The sequence below is a fragment of the Suncus etruscus genome, chromosome 1 (genome assembly GCF_024139225.1).
Source record: "Suncus etruscus isolate mSunEtr1 chromosome 1, mSunEtr1.pri.cur, whole genome shotgun sequence".
Classification (NCBI taxonomy): Eukaryota; Metazoa; Chordata; class Mammalia; order Eulipotyphla; family Soricidae; genus Suncus; species Suncus etruscus.
Window position 1 is genome coordinate 159,421,434 of NC_064848.1, and position 16,699 is coordinate 159,438,132.

Here is a 16,699-nt window from a genome sequence, read left to right on the forward strand (position 1 = left end):
ATCAATAAAGGTTAATTTGTGGGGCCCGTGAGGTGGCGCTAGAGGTAAGGTGTCTGCCTTGCAAGCCCTAGTCAAGGATCAGGACCACGGTTCGATCCTCTGGCGCGTCCCATATGGTCCTCCCAAAACAGGAGCAATTTCTGAGCGCTTAGCCAGGAGTAACCCTTGAGCATCAAACGGGTGTGGCCCGAAAACAAAAAATAATAATAATAGTGGCCGGGTGGTGGCGCTAGAGGTAAGGTGCCTGCCTTGCCTGCGCTAGCCTTGGACGGAATGTGGTTCGATCCCATATGGTCCCCCAAGCCAGGAGCAACTTCTGAGCGCATAGCCAGGAGTAACCCCTGAGCATTACCGGGTGTGGCCCAAAAACAAAAAATAAATAAATAAATAAATAAATAATACTAATAATAATAACAACAACAAATAAAGGTTAATTTGTGGTAGTTTTATCTCACAATGGTGTTACTAGTCATTGAGGATTTACTGGGCTGGCTAGTATTATTTTTTTTTTTCGGGCACACCCGTTTGATGCTCAGGGATTACTCCTGGCTAAGTGCTCAGAAATTGCCCCTGGCTTGGGGGGGACCATATGGGACACTGGGGGATCCAACTGCTGTCGAGATCTTTCCTTGGCTAGCGCTTGCAAGGCTGACAGACACCTTACCTCTAGCGCCACCTCGCCGGCCTGGCTGGTATTTGAGCTTCCTATCTTACTCTTTTTTGCTCATTGAGATTGGTGGGCTATTGCGAAACTTTCACATCAAATTTTGCTCTGCTGCTACTGTGAAATTTTGAAATTTAAAGGTGTTGCAAAGCAGTGTATAAGGCCACACATTCCAGGAGTTGTGGAACTGTCATGTTCCTGCACTCTAGACTTGTCAAAAGCTTAGATTAGGCTCTTCTCAGAAGTGACTGAATGCAGAAAAAAACTGCAATTGGAATTTGTAGTTTGGCAGTGAAAGAAAACCAAGACCATGTCATTGTGGGTCAGATACACTTTGAGTTGTATTCTAGCTAGTGTTTGTCTATTTATCATCCCCAATTGTTAAAATAAGTAAGTCTATAGAAAAGGACACAGGTGGGGCCGGAGAGATAGCATGGAGGTAAGGCGTTTGCCTCTCATGCAGGAGGTCATCGGTTCGAATCCCGGCGTCCCATATATGGTCCTCCCGTGCCTGCCAGGAGCAATTTCTGAGCCTGGAGCCAGGAATAACCCCTGAGCACTGCTGGGTGTGACCCAAAAACCACAAAAAAAAAAAAAAAAAAAAAAAAAAGGACACAGGTGATGTCTAGGTCCCCAGAGCCCACCAGTAGTGATCCCTGAGTGCAGAGTCTGGAGTAAGCCCTAAGCACCGCTCCACTGTGACCCTCAAACAAAACAAAGTACTTTGAAAAAGTGAGTTTAGGCAAAATCATAGGAATCAGGGGTTCCAGATAGAGTTAAGGTATGCAGAGGCTTCTAGTCTTTACTAAATACACATAGGTTTGGTGCCAGAAGAGAGACTTCTTTTTGGAGTTGAGGATCATTACAGGGACAAAGAAAAATCAGCTTTAACAATTTTATTTTATAGGGGCCAGAGTGATAGCACAGCAGTAGAGCATTTGCCTTGCATGCAGCCAACCCAGGAGATGGTGGTTCGATTTCCAGCATCTCATATGGTCCCCCGAGCCTGTCAGGCAATTTCTGAGAGCAAAGCCAGAGTAACCCTTGAGCGCTGATAGGTGTGATCCAAAAACCAAAAAAAACCCAACTAAACAAACAAAAAAACCACATTTGGGCCAAAACTAGCAATGCTCAGTTACTATTCCTGGTTTAGTACTCGGGTTACTCCTTGAGGTGCGCTGGGGAACCATGTAGTACCAGGGATTAAATCCAGTATATTGGAAAGCATATATTCTAACCCTTTGAGCCACCTCTCTGGCCCCATAAAATTTTTATTATTTAAGAAATGAACACTCAGGGGTCAGAGTGGTAACAATCGGCTGACCCAGGATGGATGCAGGTTCGATCCCCAGCATCCCATATGGTTGCCAGAGCCAGGAGCGATTTGAGCACAGAGCCAGAAGTAACTCCAGAGCACTACTGGGAGTGGCCCAAAAACCAAAAGAAAAAAAGAAAAGAAAGAAGGCCAGAGCGGTGGTGCAAGCTGTAAGGCATCTGCCTGTGCACACTAGCCTAGGATGGACTGCGGTTTGATTTCCCAGCGTCCCATGTGGTCCCCCAAGGCAGGAGTGATTTCTGAGCACATAGCCAGTAGTAACCCCTGAGTGTCACCAGGTGTGGCCCAATAAAAAAAAAGAAAGAAAGAAATGAACATTCAGGGGCCAGAGCAATAGAACAGCAGGTAGGGCTTTTGCCTTGCACACAGCCAACCTGAGAGTTTCATCCCCAGTATCCCATATGGTGCACTGAGCCTGCCAGGAGTAATTTCTGAACGCAGAGCCAGGAGTAACCCCAAAGCACAGCCAGGTGTGGTCTAAAAATAAAGAGAGAGAGAGAGAGAGAAAACAAATTAATACTTAGGCTACAGTGATAGTACAGGGGTAAAGTGCTTACCTTGTATGGGGCTGAGCTGGGTTCAATTTGTGGCATCCCATATAGTCCCCTACTCTGCCTGAAGTAATTGCTGAGTGCAGCACCAAGAGGAGAGGGGCTAGGGGGAAGGAGGGAGAAAGAGATTCGGAATCAATAAAATTTTATTGATTTAATAAGAATGAAAATCAGACTACAGACTGATGTATTAGTAATGTAATACCTAGTGGGAAGTTAAGATACGTTTTACAGGGCTGGATAAAGGTTAAGGTACTTGCCTTTCATGTGGCACAACCTTGGTTGGTTCGAATCCTAACACCACATAAGGTCCTCTGGGCACCTGGGTGTTATCCAAACAAACCCACATTATAGATATTCTGTAAATAGAAGTGAATTTTCAGGGTGTAAGAATTTGAGAGTGATCACTTCTACATCTGTTAAGAAATTGTATTTGGGGCCGGGTGGTGGCGCACAGGGGTCCTCAAACTTTTTATTTTATTTTATTTTATTTTATTTTATTTATTTATTTTTTTGGGGTTTTTTTGGTTTTGGTTTTGGTTTTGGTTTTTGGGCCACACCCGTTTGGCGCTCAGGGGTTACTCCTGGCTATGTGCTCAGAAATTGCCCCTGGCTTGGGGGGACCATATGGGACGCCGGGGGATCGAACCGCGGTCCTTCCTCCAGCGCCACCTACCCGGCCCCAACCCTCAAACTTTTTAAACAGGGGGCCAGTTCACTGTCCCTCAGACCATTGGAGGGTCTGACTATAGTAAAAACAAAACTTATGAACGAATTCTTATGCACACTGCATATATCTTATTTTACAATGAAGAAACAAAACAGATACAAATACAATATGTGGTCCGTGGGCCATAGTTTGAGGACCACTGCGAGGTAAGGTGCCTGCCTTACCTGCACTAGCCTTGGATGGACCGCAAGCCGGGAGCAACTTCTAAGCTCATAGTCAGGAGTAACCCCTGAGTGTTACCGGATGTGGCCCAAAAACCAAAAAAAAAAGAAAGAAAAATTATATTCACCATTTGGGACTCTGGAACACCACCAGGTGGAGCTATATACCATTCCCACCTCCCACCCCCAAAAAAGGTGCTAAAATTCAGCAGAAGGGATTCATTTGCTATTTCTGCTTTTTATATTCCAGATGAGACAAAAGGACCCAGTGAAAGGAATGACAGCGGATGACTAAAGCCACCCCTTCCCTCTGCACTGTATGTACTACTGAATTCTCACTGTGCATGTCATAGACACTCAAAGCAGTGGGGGTCCTCGTCCTCAAGGTCTCAGCTGTACCCAGTGGAGTGAGAAAACCTACATTTGTCCTATCCTCTAGTAATGATGCTGACTGTCCTTGCTCCCCAGTTGCCATCAAAGAGAGGACAACTATTAGGACATTTCAGGGACCTGTGATCTTATATAATACTACCCAACAAGGGTAGGGACAGGGCCCGGAGAGATAGCACAGCGGCGTTTGCCTTGCAAGCAGTCGATCCAGGACCAAAGGTGGTTGGTTTGAATCCCGGTGTCCCATATGGTCCCCCGTGCCTGCCAGGAGCTATTTCTGAGCAGACAGCCAGGAGTAACCCCTGAGCACCATGGGATGTGGCCCAAAAACCAAAAAAAAAAAAAAAAAGGGGGGGGGTAGGGACAATGTAATTATATAAGCTGGGATTTTTTTTTTTTTTTTTTTTTTGGTTTTTCGGGCCACACCCATTTGATGCTCAGGGGTTACTCCCAGCTAAGCGCTCAGAAATTGCCCCTGGCTTGGGGGGGACCATATGCGACGCCAGGGGTTCGAACCGCGGTCCTTCCTTGGCTAGCGCTTGCAAGGCAGACACCTTACCTCTAGTGCCACCTTGCCAGCTCCATATAAGCTGGTTTAAGGTTAGAAAAAGTGGCTGTAAAAGTATTAGTAGCTTGATCACGCCTCCTCTTAGTATTTGACCCATTTCAGATTGAAGCAGGTGTTGGTTCTCTCCTTGTTCTCAAACCAGAACCAGCTTCTAGTTATACCATACCATTCCCCACCTCTCCTTGAAAAGAATTTTCTTGGTTTGGGGCTGAATCAGTAGTACAGTGTGTAGGGTGCTTGCATTGCACACATCCATCCCAGGACCTGAGTTCAATCCCTGGCACTAAATATAGTCAGTCCCCTAAGCCCTCCAGGAGTAAGCTTTGAGCTTCCCAATAAAATGAATTATTTTTCCCCTTGTTTTTTTGTTTGAGGATTTTTTTTTTGCCCCATACCTGTTGTGCTGTAGTTGAGGGACAGTGGAGATTATTAAACATCCATGAATCACCAGGGCTTCCACTTACAAAGCATGTGCACCAGCCCAATGTATGAACCATCACCCCAGTCCTCCTTTGGAAATTCTGCTGGCTAAACTGCTTTCCTTAGTGTTCATTGTTGTGTTTGATTTTTCATCTCCTTCCTCTGTGCACCTTCATGATGCCATACTAATTGGTTGTCCCCGAGGGGCAGCTTCATTCAGGTGCTTGGAATATTTCTACCCAGCTCATAGAACCAATGTGAGATGACTCTGGATTCATTAATTGTCCTCTCACATCCCTTCTTCACTTCTCTTAGTTACTAGGCCTCCCTCCCAGTGCCCTTAAAACTTGCTGTTTGTCTAGCAGTTCAGAATTGGCTTGATCAGGGCCGGGCGGTGGCGCTAAAGGTAAGGTGCCTGCCTTGCCTTCGCTAGCCTTGGACGGACCAAGGTTTGATCCCCCGGTGTCCCATATGGTCCCCCAAGCCAGGAGCAACTTCTGAGCACATAGCCAGGAGTAACCCCTGAGCGTTACCGGGTATGGCCCAAAAACCAAAAAAAAAAAGAATTGGCTTGATCATGGAATATAAATCGGGCCTGCTCCCATCACTCTCTCAGGGATTAGTTTATTGAATGAAAAACTGGCTATGCTTTACCATGAAGGCCTGAGGATTTGCTCTTTTCTTGATCTGTGTACTTGAAGAAAACTTCTAGCATATAAAAGGGTAGCACTAAGAGGCTGGAGGTAAAGCAGGTAGTTTTTGCCTTGTATACGACTGACCTCGGTTCATTCCCCAAAACACCATATTGCCCAAAACCCACAAGGAATAATTCCTAAGAGCAGAGTCAGGAGTAATTCCTGAGCATCACTGGGTGTGGCCCAAAAAAAAGGTGGGGGAACAGTGATCAGAGTATTGCTGTGCCAACTTTCAGTCACTGCTTCCACTTTAGTTTATTCTCCCTCCAGCCATCCCAGCCAATTGGCATTCATCCTTCCTTAAAACTCCTCCATCAACGATTATTTACAGTGTGCTTGTTTCTATTTTCCTGTTGCTTCCTTACTAATTGTGTTTCTCTTTTAGTTTTGCAAGACAGTGGTCAACAGGAAGGCCCAGCAGCTCCACCCTCCCAAGTGACAGGCCATCTTCGGACACAGCCTTTCTCTGCCCATTCTTCAGGCAACTTTCCATCCCTCACTGTAGCTAATTCTAGATGCCCTTTAATATTGTGAACAAATAGACCGTCTGGTATTATGAAGCCTGTGTATATGGGAGCCTGCTCCTCTGAGATGTGGTGTGTAGGCTGCTGTATTTACAGTTCCTCTCCCTCACATTGTGTTCTTATCCATTTTTGTGCCCTCCTTCCCCAGACGTTAATTCAAAGTGACAATTTTTAGTCTTTTAAAATAGCTGCCTTTTGTGACGTGGTGATTTGAATGATTTGTTTGTTTTCAACCTTGGGATAAATTAAGGTATTTTGCTTCCTGAGCAGATCTTTGCAATTTTTGTTTGAGTGCTCCTCCAAGGAGAGGGAAATGTGTTACAAGTAGTCCCTGTCCTCACCCAGCCACTCTACTTTGGTTCTACATATCTACAGTGTGGCTATAATCTGACTTAGGCTCCCAGAAACTCAATATAGTGTTCTAGGCACAAGGAAGTACTCAAGCCCAATTCGTGTTGAAATTTTAATAGAAACAATCCATGCCCCAAGCATTGCATCTTTGATCACTATTATTAGAATCGCCTGTGGTTTATTGGCCCTCCTGTTGCCTACTCTTGTGTGAATCCCTCTGCTGAGCCCGTAAATAATCCTGGGTCAACTCTACCTGGAGTGACCTGTCCATTGTGGCCCTTAGAAGTGAATTTACCCCAGAATTAGTCTGCCCCCGAGGAGCCCTGTATGTCCACACTCCTCATCCCTTTTGGGCTGGTGCTGCCACTCAGCAATAATCCTCTTTTCTCTGTGCTTTCATAGATTCCTGTCCTCTGTCTTTGAGGCTGGTCAAGACTCAAGGGTCTTGATCTTTTCATGCTGCACAAAACAAGCATGCAAAAAGCTTTCCAGCAGAACATGTTCCTTCTTGTCTTCAATTGCTGTAAAGGAATTTGGGGGATCAAGAACTCAGCTCATCCTGTCCCCATGCTGAGTTCTGTCCTGGACAATCAAAAACAGGTAGTGACTGTAGTACAGAATTTCTACCAAAGTCGACTGGTGAGAAAGTGCAGGCTCCAAGGGAATAGAAGCTGCTTGACGCTTCAGTTTCCTGCAACTTGGTGTTAACCTTCCCACTGAGAGAATGGAGATAGCTGTGATACCTATCACCTGACAGTCCCCAAAACTCATCAAGTCTGTCGGCAACTGCACGGTTATCCTAGTCCATGGTGGCCTGGATATTACTGATGGAGAGACCAAATCTTTTTTTGGGAGAGAGAAGCAGAATGGGATGACTTATCTTTATGTTTTTGTCCTTTTGTTTTGCCTTACTCGTTTAATGTGCAATAAGGGAATATCTCTGGATGGTACTAACATCCTGTGATGGACAGTGCTTCCCTGTGAACCTCTTGAAGCAAGGGTGAACAAACTCAAATCCCCTCAGTATGATTAGTTATGACTAACATGGATGGAGGTCCCATTGCAACCAGATGTCCTATTACATCTTCCTTTTAATCTGCTCACCTTGTTGATTCTGTAGTGACGGAATTGGATCTGGGCAGTTCCTTTGGTAACTGGCATCCCAACTTGCTAGTAACATTTGACTAAAAAAGTCGAAGTGGCATTCCCATTGGAGAAAAATGTATGTTTTCCTACAAGCTCTGTATTAACATTATATATTTGTGTTTAAGCTTTCCCTTCTTTGTTCATCAACCAGGTGAAATCCAGAATTTAACTCTGTGAGCAACAAATGCTATTATTCTACGCAGACGTTTATGTGCTCTGAGGGGTCAGCAGATGTTAGGCTCCTCTTTCAGCTCTCCTTTAAATCCATAGCCCATCATATTACTTAGGCTCTAGTGGAAGCCTGCTCCTGTCTACCTTTGTCTGGCTCCTCCCACTTCTGCTAGTTGCCCCAGCTTGAAAATACCCACATGACTGAAGCTAGAATTTCCAGAGGTCGGTCAGCCTGGACCCAGGCCTTCTGCCCACATTGCCCACATCAACATAAAGGATGGAGTTCCTGGTCTATTCCATCCTCACGGAGTGTTGCTGCTGGGCAACAGTATTGGCTTCTTTTAAGTAACCTCCTTCTCTCCTCACTCACCCTGGAACTTACTACCACTTAGATGGGGTTATAAGGCTCAGTTCCAGGGGTGTGCCATGCCCCCCAATCCCGCAGGCCATCTGCTTCCATATTCCTGGGTGAAGTCCCTGGAAGAAGCAGTGTCTCTGCAGGGGGATGCTGGGCTCTAGCCCCCTCATGGAGAGGTTGGGGACAGGGTCAGTATTGTGGGCACATGCATATCTTACCAAGTTCTCTCTCAGTCCCTGCAGGGACTCCCTATTTTTGGTTTGTTCCCAGTGCTTCTTTTACAAAATACACTTTGTAGAATTGATTAGATTATCTGTTTATTTAATGTGAGTTTGTGCCTTTTTGTCTCAATCTTCCAATACAGGTATATTGGGGGGGAAAAGCAGTCTAATAAAATCCTAGACAGAGCTTTTTGGAGTCTAGCTTATTGGTGATGTTCATAATGTCCATTTTACAATTTAGGTGTCTTCAAACTGTTGCTTTATGTATTGCTCATTTCACCTGGCAAGAATTAGCAAAAGAGTACAAGGTATCTCTGAAGATTTTTTATTTTTTGCAGAATCATTTCTGCAAAGTGAAACACAACCTTGCTAAGTTATTTATGCAGCATTATTCATCTGAAAAAAAGTGCTTATATTGGCAGTGTTTCATTTTTGCTTTTGTCTCCCCTCCTCAAATCTCTCCTAACAAGCAAAACATAAGTCCTTTTTTTTGGTGGTTGTTTTATTTGGGGGAGGGGGCACACCGATGGTACCCAGGAATTCCTGGCTCTGCACTCAGGGATTGAAGCCAGGTGGGAGGTGTGCAAGGCCATACTCACTGTACTATCAACAAATGGCCTGGCTCTGCGTTCAAAAATTACTCCTGGGGCTGGAGAGATAGCATGGAGGTAAGGCGTTTGCCTTTCATGCAGAAGGTCATTGGTTCGAATCCAGGCATCCCATATGGTCCCCCGAGCCTGCCAGGAGCAATTTCTAAGTGTAGAGCCAGGAGTAACCCCCTGAGCACTGCCAGGTGTGACCCCCCCAAAAAAAATTACTCCTGGCAGGTTTGGAGGACCGTAGGGATGCCAAAGATCGAACCCAGATCGACCACCAGCTTGGCAAACTCCCCCTGGCTGGGGAGGACTATATGGGATACAGAAGATCGAATCCATGTCAGTCCTGGGGTTGGCTGCGTGCAAGACAAAAGCCCTACCTGTGCCTCCTCCAGCCCCATATGAATAAATTGTTTGTTTGTTTTTTGGGTCACACCCGGCAACGCTTGGGTTACTCCTGGCTCCATGCTCAAGAAATCACTCCTGGTAGGCTCAGGGGACCAAATGGGATGCCGGGATTCGAACCACCGTCCTTCATGCAAGGCAAATGCCTTACCTCCATGCTATCTCAGCCGGCCCCCCATCATGTATGATATCTTTGGTTTTTGGGTCACACCCGGCGGTGCTCAGGGGTTACTCCTGGCTGTCTGCTCAGAAATAACTCCTGGCAGGCACTGGGGACCATATGGGATACCGGGATTTGAACCAACTACCTTAGGTTCTGGATCGGCTGCTTGCAAGGCAAGCACCGCTGTGCTATCTCTCCGGGCCCCATGTATGATATCTTAACTAGGCTTCCATGCCTGTGGAATTCAGGTTGAAGCAGAGGGGCACTCCCAGAGATTCTGAAAGGTCACAATCCTGGCACTGCACTCAGGAATTAATCACTACTGGTGCTCCGGGGACGACTAAATGGGATGCTGGGGGTCGAACCCCAATGGGCTGCGTGCACCAAAAGGCAGGCACCCTACCTGCTGTGTCCATCCGACTCCCGCAGCTCTGAAATTTTACGTAAATCCACTCCCCTGGCATCATTCCTGGCTGTCATCAGATCAAAGGAATTCCTGTGCCCCATCTCCCGGCCACCCACTCCCCCAACTTAATTAAAAGGAATCATGACAACATAAATAACTCCTTTAAGATGAACATGAAGACTTCTTTAACCATTCACTTATATTTTGTTCTGGGGCCACACCGGACGATGCTCAGAGTTTACTTCTGGAGGGGCTGGGGTAGGGAGCCAACCATAGGGTTACCGGGGATTGAACCCGGACTGGGCCATCTACCGTCAGCACGACACCTCTTGCCAAGGTTCCAGTTAGGGAAGTGGAAAAGACACATGAGAGAAGTAAATGTGAGTCTGAGGAGCCCAGCGACTCGAGGGGTGGGTTACCTGTCTGGGCGGGCAATGGCCGGGAGAGCCTCCGCGGGGCCCCTCCAACCATAGAGTGTCGGAAAAGCAGAGCGCCTAGAAACCGGAAGCATCATTAGCGGAACGAGCCCGGCCGAAATAGTCGCGCACTCAGGGTTGGGATACCTCCCGGCTCCCCGCGCGATGCATTCTGGGATTCGTGGGGGGCGTGGCGCTGTCCAGTGACGTCAAGACGTCGTCTTCTGGGCGGAGCAATGTTGCGTCGAGTTCCTACTACTCGGAGCCCCGCCTCTCTGACGTCCTGACGTCGTCGCAAGCCCCGCTCCTTTGCTCGAACCGCACCACCCACAGCGCTCTACGCGCTCAAGCCCCGCCCCTCGCGGGAGCCGAGGCGGGGGGTCAGAATCCGGAAGGAAAACAAGCGGGCTGGAGCAGCTCAGCGGAGCCTGTCTACCCGGAGGGCCTGGGTGGCCAAGTCGAGAGCAGCCCCGCCACTGCATGGAGACGATGGCGACCGTGAACCCGCGCAAGCCGGTAGAAACTTAGATCAGGAAGCTCAGGTAAGGATGGGCGGCTGTCGATCTGGAAGCACAAGTGCTTCCGGAAAGGGACTACACTGTATCTGATCCAACCCAGGTAGGTCCCTTGTTGAGCGGCCTGTGATGAACCCTGGCTGAGAACCTCTCCACGCTCTGGACCCCAAATTTGTTCCCACTGGAGGCTCCCAATAGGTATTCATATCCAGTTGGCTTCTGTAGGAGACAGGCCTATTGAGGTCAGAACGATAGGAGAGCATTCATTCACACACCCACCCCCAGCTCTAAGTAGGTTTTTTCTCTCGTCCTCTTCATCATGGGGTCCCCTTGATCCTACTATGACCTTCTGACTACGAAATCAGATTTAGGTTAAGAGCCTTTGTTAAAAATGATGCGGCCTGACCCCGTGCTTGCTCCTTCACGAATAAATAAACAGCCTTGATCACCAACTTAGTGGGTCATGTTGTATGGATTTATTGCTAATCGCCAGGGCCTGTGAACTGGGACAAAGCAATTGCAGCTTTTGGCTCTGCATCCATTGAGAGCAAATTCCTGGGCTTAAGAAGCCAACATCCTTAGGTGTCAAGGGTGCCTTCTTAATCACTCTGGTTGGACGCAGGGGGGAGATCGTAAACAAACCAAACTCGGGCTTCCTGGCTGAGTGCCTACTAGAAGATGGCTTTATATTTTTGTTGGTGTGGAACTACCAACAAAATAGGGAGGGACAGGAAGTTGCTTTAAGCACGCCAAGAATTTCTTCAAATTGTATTTTTATAGAACATAGACCTCTAAGAACAAGATCTGGTGGAGAGATGTTTTGGGACATCCTGCCTTTTTCTCCCACCTACTTCCACTTCCAGTCTCCCATCATTGGGTACATTAAGATTAGAATGAGGGGCCAGAGAGATCACATGGAGGTAGGGCATTTGCTTGGCATGCAGACGGACAATGGTTCGAACCCCGGCATTCCATATGGTCCCCCGAGCCTGCCAGGAGCGATTTTTGAGTGTAGAGCCAGGAGTAACCACTGAGCACTGCCGGGTGTGACCCGAAAAAAAAAAAAAAAAAAGACTAGAATGAGGCTTTTCTTGGTCTCTGTAGATTTTGTAGTGCCTGCTGGTTCTCTGCTTACAGCAAAGATATATTTCCTTGGAGTGCTGCTTGGTTATTTAGCTAAAGGATATCTGCAAGTCTCTGCTTCCCAAGTCATTGACAAGATCCTTTGTTGTTCAGAGTGTTAAGAGCTGCTGATCTAGTTCTGTTGCTTCCCTGGGGTTTATACAAAACAAAAGTGGAAGATGTTATCCAACCATGGACTTTTCCCAAGAGACAATATAGACTCTTGAGATGTTGAGAGACCTATTATTTACAATCTATCTCTTGATTCTCCTTGAGGTTTGGCAGAGTTGGTTGTACTCTGGGAATCCAGGAAGGCTTGAGAAAAGGAATTTGGTGTTATGTCTCATTATTTCTAAAAGTCCTGGGCTTGCTCTTCAAGCTTTGTATCTCATTTGTTTGTCTGTTTCTTTGCTTGCTTATTTTCTTCCTGGAAAAAACCTGTGTTCTCTCTCAAAATGTACTTCTCTTTCTTCACACCTTCCTAAGTAAGTTTCAATAAAAACTTCATTGCTTTACCAAAAATTAAAATAAAAAAATCTTGGTGTGGGGCCAGTGAGATGGTGCTAGAGGTAAGGTGTCTGTCTTGCAAGCCCTAGCCAAGGAAGGACCGCAGTTCCATCCCCCGGCGTCCCATATGGTCCCCCCAAGCCAGGGGCGATTTCTGAGCGCTTAGCCAGGAGTAACCCCTGAGCATCAAACGGGTGTGGCCCAAAAAACCAAAAAAAAAAAAAACCTTGGTGTAAGGAAAGTTACACTGGGGAAGGGGGATGTACATTATGACTGAAACTCAACTGCAGACATATTTGTAACTACAGTGCTTAAATAAAGAATTTTTAAAATTAAATTAAAAAATCGTGTCTTGTACTGAAGCCTCTCATAGTGGAAACTGGAGACCTTCAGAATCGTTTTGGTGGGTTTAGGAACATGTGGACTGAAGAGTAGGAGTGGGAAGTTGCTGGATGAGCCATGAGTTATTGTTGAGATTGAATTAAATGAGTAACATTTCTTTTTTGTGGGGGGAACCTCACCCAGTGCTCAGGGGTTATTCCTGGCTATGCACTCAGAAATCTCTCCTGACTTGGGGGACCATATGGGATACCAGGGGTTTGAACTGTGGTCCATCTTAGGCTATCGCGGGCAAGGCAGATGCCTTACCACTTGTACCACCACTCCGGCCCCTGAAATTAATAACATTTCTGACTAGGGCTAGAGAGATGGCTGAAACATATGCATGTATAAACCCCCACTTAGATACCCTACACTACCAAGTGGTCCCCAAACCAAGTAAGAACAGTCCGGAGAATCCATCCCATCTTCCATCCCTCCCTTCTCCTCCCCTTCCTGCCCCGTATCCTTTGTGCCACTTTGGCAGCTCATTTAGTAACAGACAGCACCACAGTTGCCAGCTTTGGGGGCTGGAGCAATATCACAGTGGGTAGGGTGTTTGCCTTGCACACGGTCAACCCGGGTTTGATCCTCGGCATCCTATATGGCCCACCAAGCCTGCCAGGAGTGATTTCTGAGTACAGAGTAGGAGTAATCCTTGAGCACCACCGGATAGGGCCTCACACCAAAAAACAAAAACAAAAAAAATTGCCAGCTGTGGATGGCGATGGGCCTACATCAAGGAACCAGTCCCAGGTGAGAACTTCCTGCTCTGGAGACAAAGATGAAAATATAGACTTCACAGTCTCCATCTCACCCCCAGATGCAAAAAACTTGCATTTCCCATTATGCTTACAATAGACTGTAGTACAGCCACGCACAGACCTATAACTGTTCCTGGACTTGATTGTCTCCTCCTCCATTCATCTCTCCTTTTTCTTCCTTTCCCCAGCATACATGTGGTGACGTGGAATGTGGCCTCTGCTGCACCCCCTCTAGAGCTAAATGATCTACTTCAGCTGAACAATCAGGACCTGAATTTGGACATGTATGTCATTGGGTAGGTGTTTGTAGAACTCCTCTTTTGGCCTCTTAATAATGATCAGGTAAGCCTAGCTAACCCCAGGTATTCTCAGTCAGAGCTTGGCCACCATGCTCAGTGAATTTCAGCCTGAGTCTGGGCCAGTCATGACCTCTCATCCTGGGCCAGCTGTGGCAAGGCTGTTCACTGCAAGGGGTTGAGTGAACCTGACCATCAGAACCGGTCCTAACCCAGCATGTGTGATAGAAGGAGCACCCTCCACCAGGGAGGGCCTTCCATCCTCTGACCAGGACGGGCAGTTTGCAGGAGAAGAACTGTGGAATCATCAGCCTCCTTAATGACACTGCTTTTGAGGACACCTGGAGCAGCTTCTTCATGGATGTACTGTCACCTCTGAGCTTCATCAAGGTAACTTAAAAATCCACACTAGTTGACAAGTATGCATATCCTCCTCCACTCTCCCACAACCCTGTGACCTCCCCACTCATTTATTCACAGTGTATCCTATTTAAACTCCTTAAAAAAAAAATAAATAAATAAAAAATAAGTAAACTCCTAAGCCTCATTGCACCTGGTCCCTTAGTGGGAGCAGAAGAGAAGAGTACAGCCTATTCTGTGCTTTTCCGTGGCTGTTGGAACTGAGCTAGGAACCCCAGGATTATTTGAAATCTTAGTATTTTTCAGTTCTGAAAATTCCTGGAGGAGATGTGGCTGGACTTATTAAACCTCAGGGTCCATCCTACCCCTATCTTCAAGTTTCTATTCACATGCTTGTGAGAAACCTGAACATAGAATCCTTGCTGCTGTTCATTGAGTTCTTACTAGGGGTTCTACCTTACACACACTTATTTGTTTTTTGGAGGGGCCCAAACCTGGCTGTACTCAGTGATTACACCTAGCTCTATACTCAGGAATCCCTCCTGGTGGTGTTCAAAGGACCATCTGCAGTGCCAGGGATTCAACACTTAACAACTATATCAGTGTTTCTCAATTATTTTCTGTCTTGGCCCCCTATGAAGAAGAAAACATTTTTCGCATCCCCCTTCCTGCGCGACTGTATTATTAAAACAACAACAAAAAAAAACTTTAGCCTGCAAAACAAAAATATATAAAATAATTTTATTTTGGGGGGGGCCACACCCAGCAGTGCTCAGGGGTTACTGCTGTGCTATCTCTCCGGGCCCTGAGTTGATTTTTGTTTTTGTTTTTTTGTTTTTGGGTCACACACCAGCAGTGCTCAGGGGTTACTCCTGGCTGTCTGCTCAGAAATAGCTCCTGGCAGGCACGGAGGACCATATGGGACACCAGGATTCGAACCAACCACCTTTGGTCCTGGATTGGCTGCTTGCAAGGCAAACACCACTGTGCTATCTCTCCGGGCCCCCCTGAGCTGATTTTTTAATCAGACATGATGTCTGGATTAATGGCTACAATGAGCAGGTTTTGCAATGCATAGCTTTTCTTTTCTTTTTTTTATTTTTGTTTTTGTTTTTTTGGGTCACACACCAGCAGTGCTCAGGGGTTACTCCTGGCTCTATGCTCAGAAATCGCTCCTGGCAAGCGTGGAGGACCATATGGGATGCCAGGATTCAAACCAATGACCTTCTGCATGAAAGGCAACACCTTACCTCCATGCTCTCTCTCCAGCCCCATCAAAGCATAGCTTTTCGAAGCAGGGTTTGAAGCAAGACACAGCAATTCTCAGCTACAGAGACATACAGAGACATAAACACGGGGCTTAGCTTGTTATGACAGTGTTTGCCGAGGTTAAACTCACCCCCTTTATGTAGCCTCGCTATTAAGAGAACCACTGCACTATACTATTTCTTTTTGTTTGTTTTTGGTTTTTGGGTCACACCCGATGGCACTCGGGTTACTCCTGGCTCTTCACTCAGAAATCGCTCTGGCAGGCTCAGGGAACCATATGGGATGCCAAGAATTGAACCCAGGTCCATCCTAAGTCAGCTGTGTGCAAGGCAAATGCCCTACTGCTGTGCTATTTCTCTACCTCCACCCACCATACTATTTCTCCAGCTCTCTCTATATATTCTAAGCTCCTGGACTTTATTGCTGTACTGATGAGCTCTAAGACTGATAAGTGACCCTGGGTATGCTACTGCTATCAGAAGCATTCCACTAATTAAAGGTCATTTGCCCTTCAAATCTCAGGCACCAGAGGTTAGGAGAGGATAGGTAGGTTGCAGAAGGTTCTAGTCTGAAGGATCAGTGTTCTTTGAGGAATCTGTGGTCTGTACTAATGCTGAGAAAGTATCTAGATTGGGAGTCTATGGGGGTTGGGGTGTGGATTTTGGTTTCTGGTTTTTGTTTTTAGGCCATACTCAGGGATTACTCTTGGCTCTGCACTCAGGAATCACTCTTGGCAAGCTGGAGGACTGAATAGTATGCCCAGGATCAAACCTGGGTCAGCCGTGTACAAGGCAAACACCATATCTACAGTACTGTTTCTCCAATTCCTCAGCCATAATTGAGGGGAAGGAGACAACCCCACTTGAACTTTATCCCTGGGGTAAAAACCTGCTGCCCTTAAGTGTAAAGTATTGGGGCAGGGCAAGGTTGACCCTCTCTGCCTGCTCCAGGGCTTCCAGCCACCTCCTAGGTCCTTCCTTAGCATTGTACTCTATTTCCTTTGACTCGAACTTCCCCTACCCAGCTCCTGTCTTCCCCCACACACACAGCCCTACCCATTATCCCATTAAAACCTGGGGGTGGGTAGAGGACACCTTCCTTTTCCACCTCTTCTCTCTTCTCTACTCCTCCAGAATCTTGATCTGTTCTCTGGAGTCAGTCCTTATATTGTAGCCCTTCCCCATTTCACTGTGTACTTAGAGTCATACCTGGGGAG

General features: G+C 46.7%; 2 protein-coding genes across 3 annotated transcripts in view; both read left to right on the forward strand.

Annotated features, from left to right (window-relative positions):
- PITPNA (phosphatidylinositol transfer protein alpha) overlaps positions 1-8,473 on the forward strand; it is a 41,064-nt gene extending 32,591 nt beyond the window's left edge. The window contains exons 10-11 of the mRNA XM_049788044.1: positions 3,693-3,759; positions 5,901-8,473. Of these exons, the coding sequence (XP_049644001.1) occupies positions 3,693-3,737 (45 nt within the window). The 3' untranslated portion in view covers positions 3,738-3,759; positions 5,901-8,473. The remainder of the gene's footprint in view (positions 1-3,692; positions 3,760-5,900) is intronic.
- A 2,043-nt stretch (positions 8,474-10,516) lies between these two features.
- INPP5K (inositol polyphosphate-5-phosphatase K) overlaps positions 10,517-16,699 on the forward strand; it is a 29,560-nt gene continuing 23,377 nt past the window's right edge. For both annotated transcript variants that reach the window (XM_049782552.1, XM_049782561.1), the window contains exons 1-3: positions 10,517-10,814; positions 13,747-13,854; positions 14,136-14,244. In XM_049782552.1, coding sequence (XP_049638509.1) covers positions 13,841-13,854; positions 14,136-14,244 — 123 coding nt within the window. In that variant the 5' untranslated portion in view covers positions 10,517-10,814; positions 13,747-13,840. The remainder of the gene's footprint in view (positions 10,815-13,746; positions 13,855-14,135; positions 14,245-16,699) is intronic.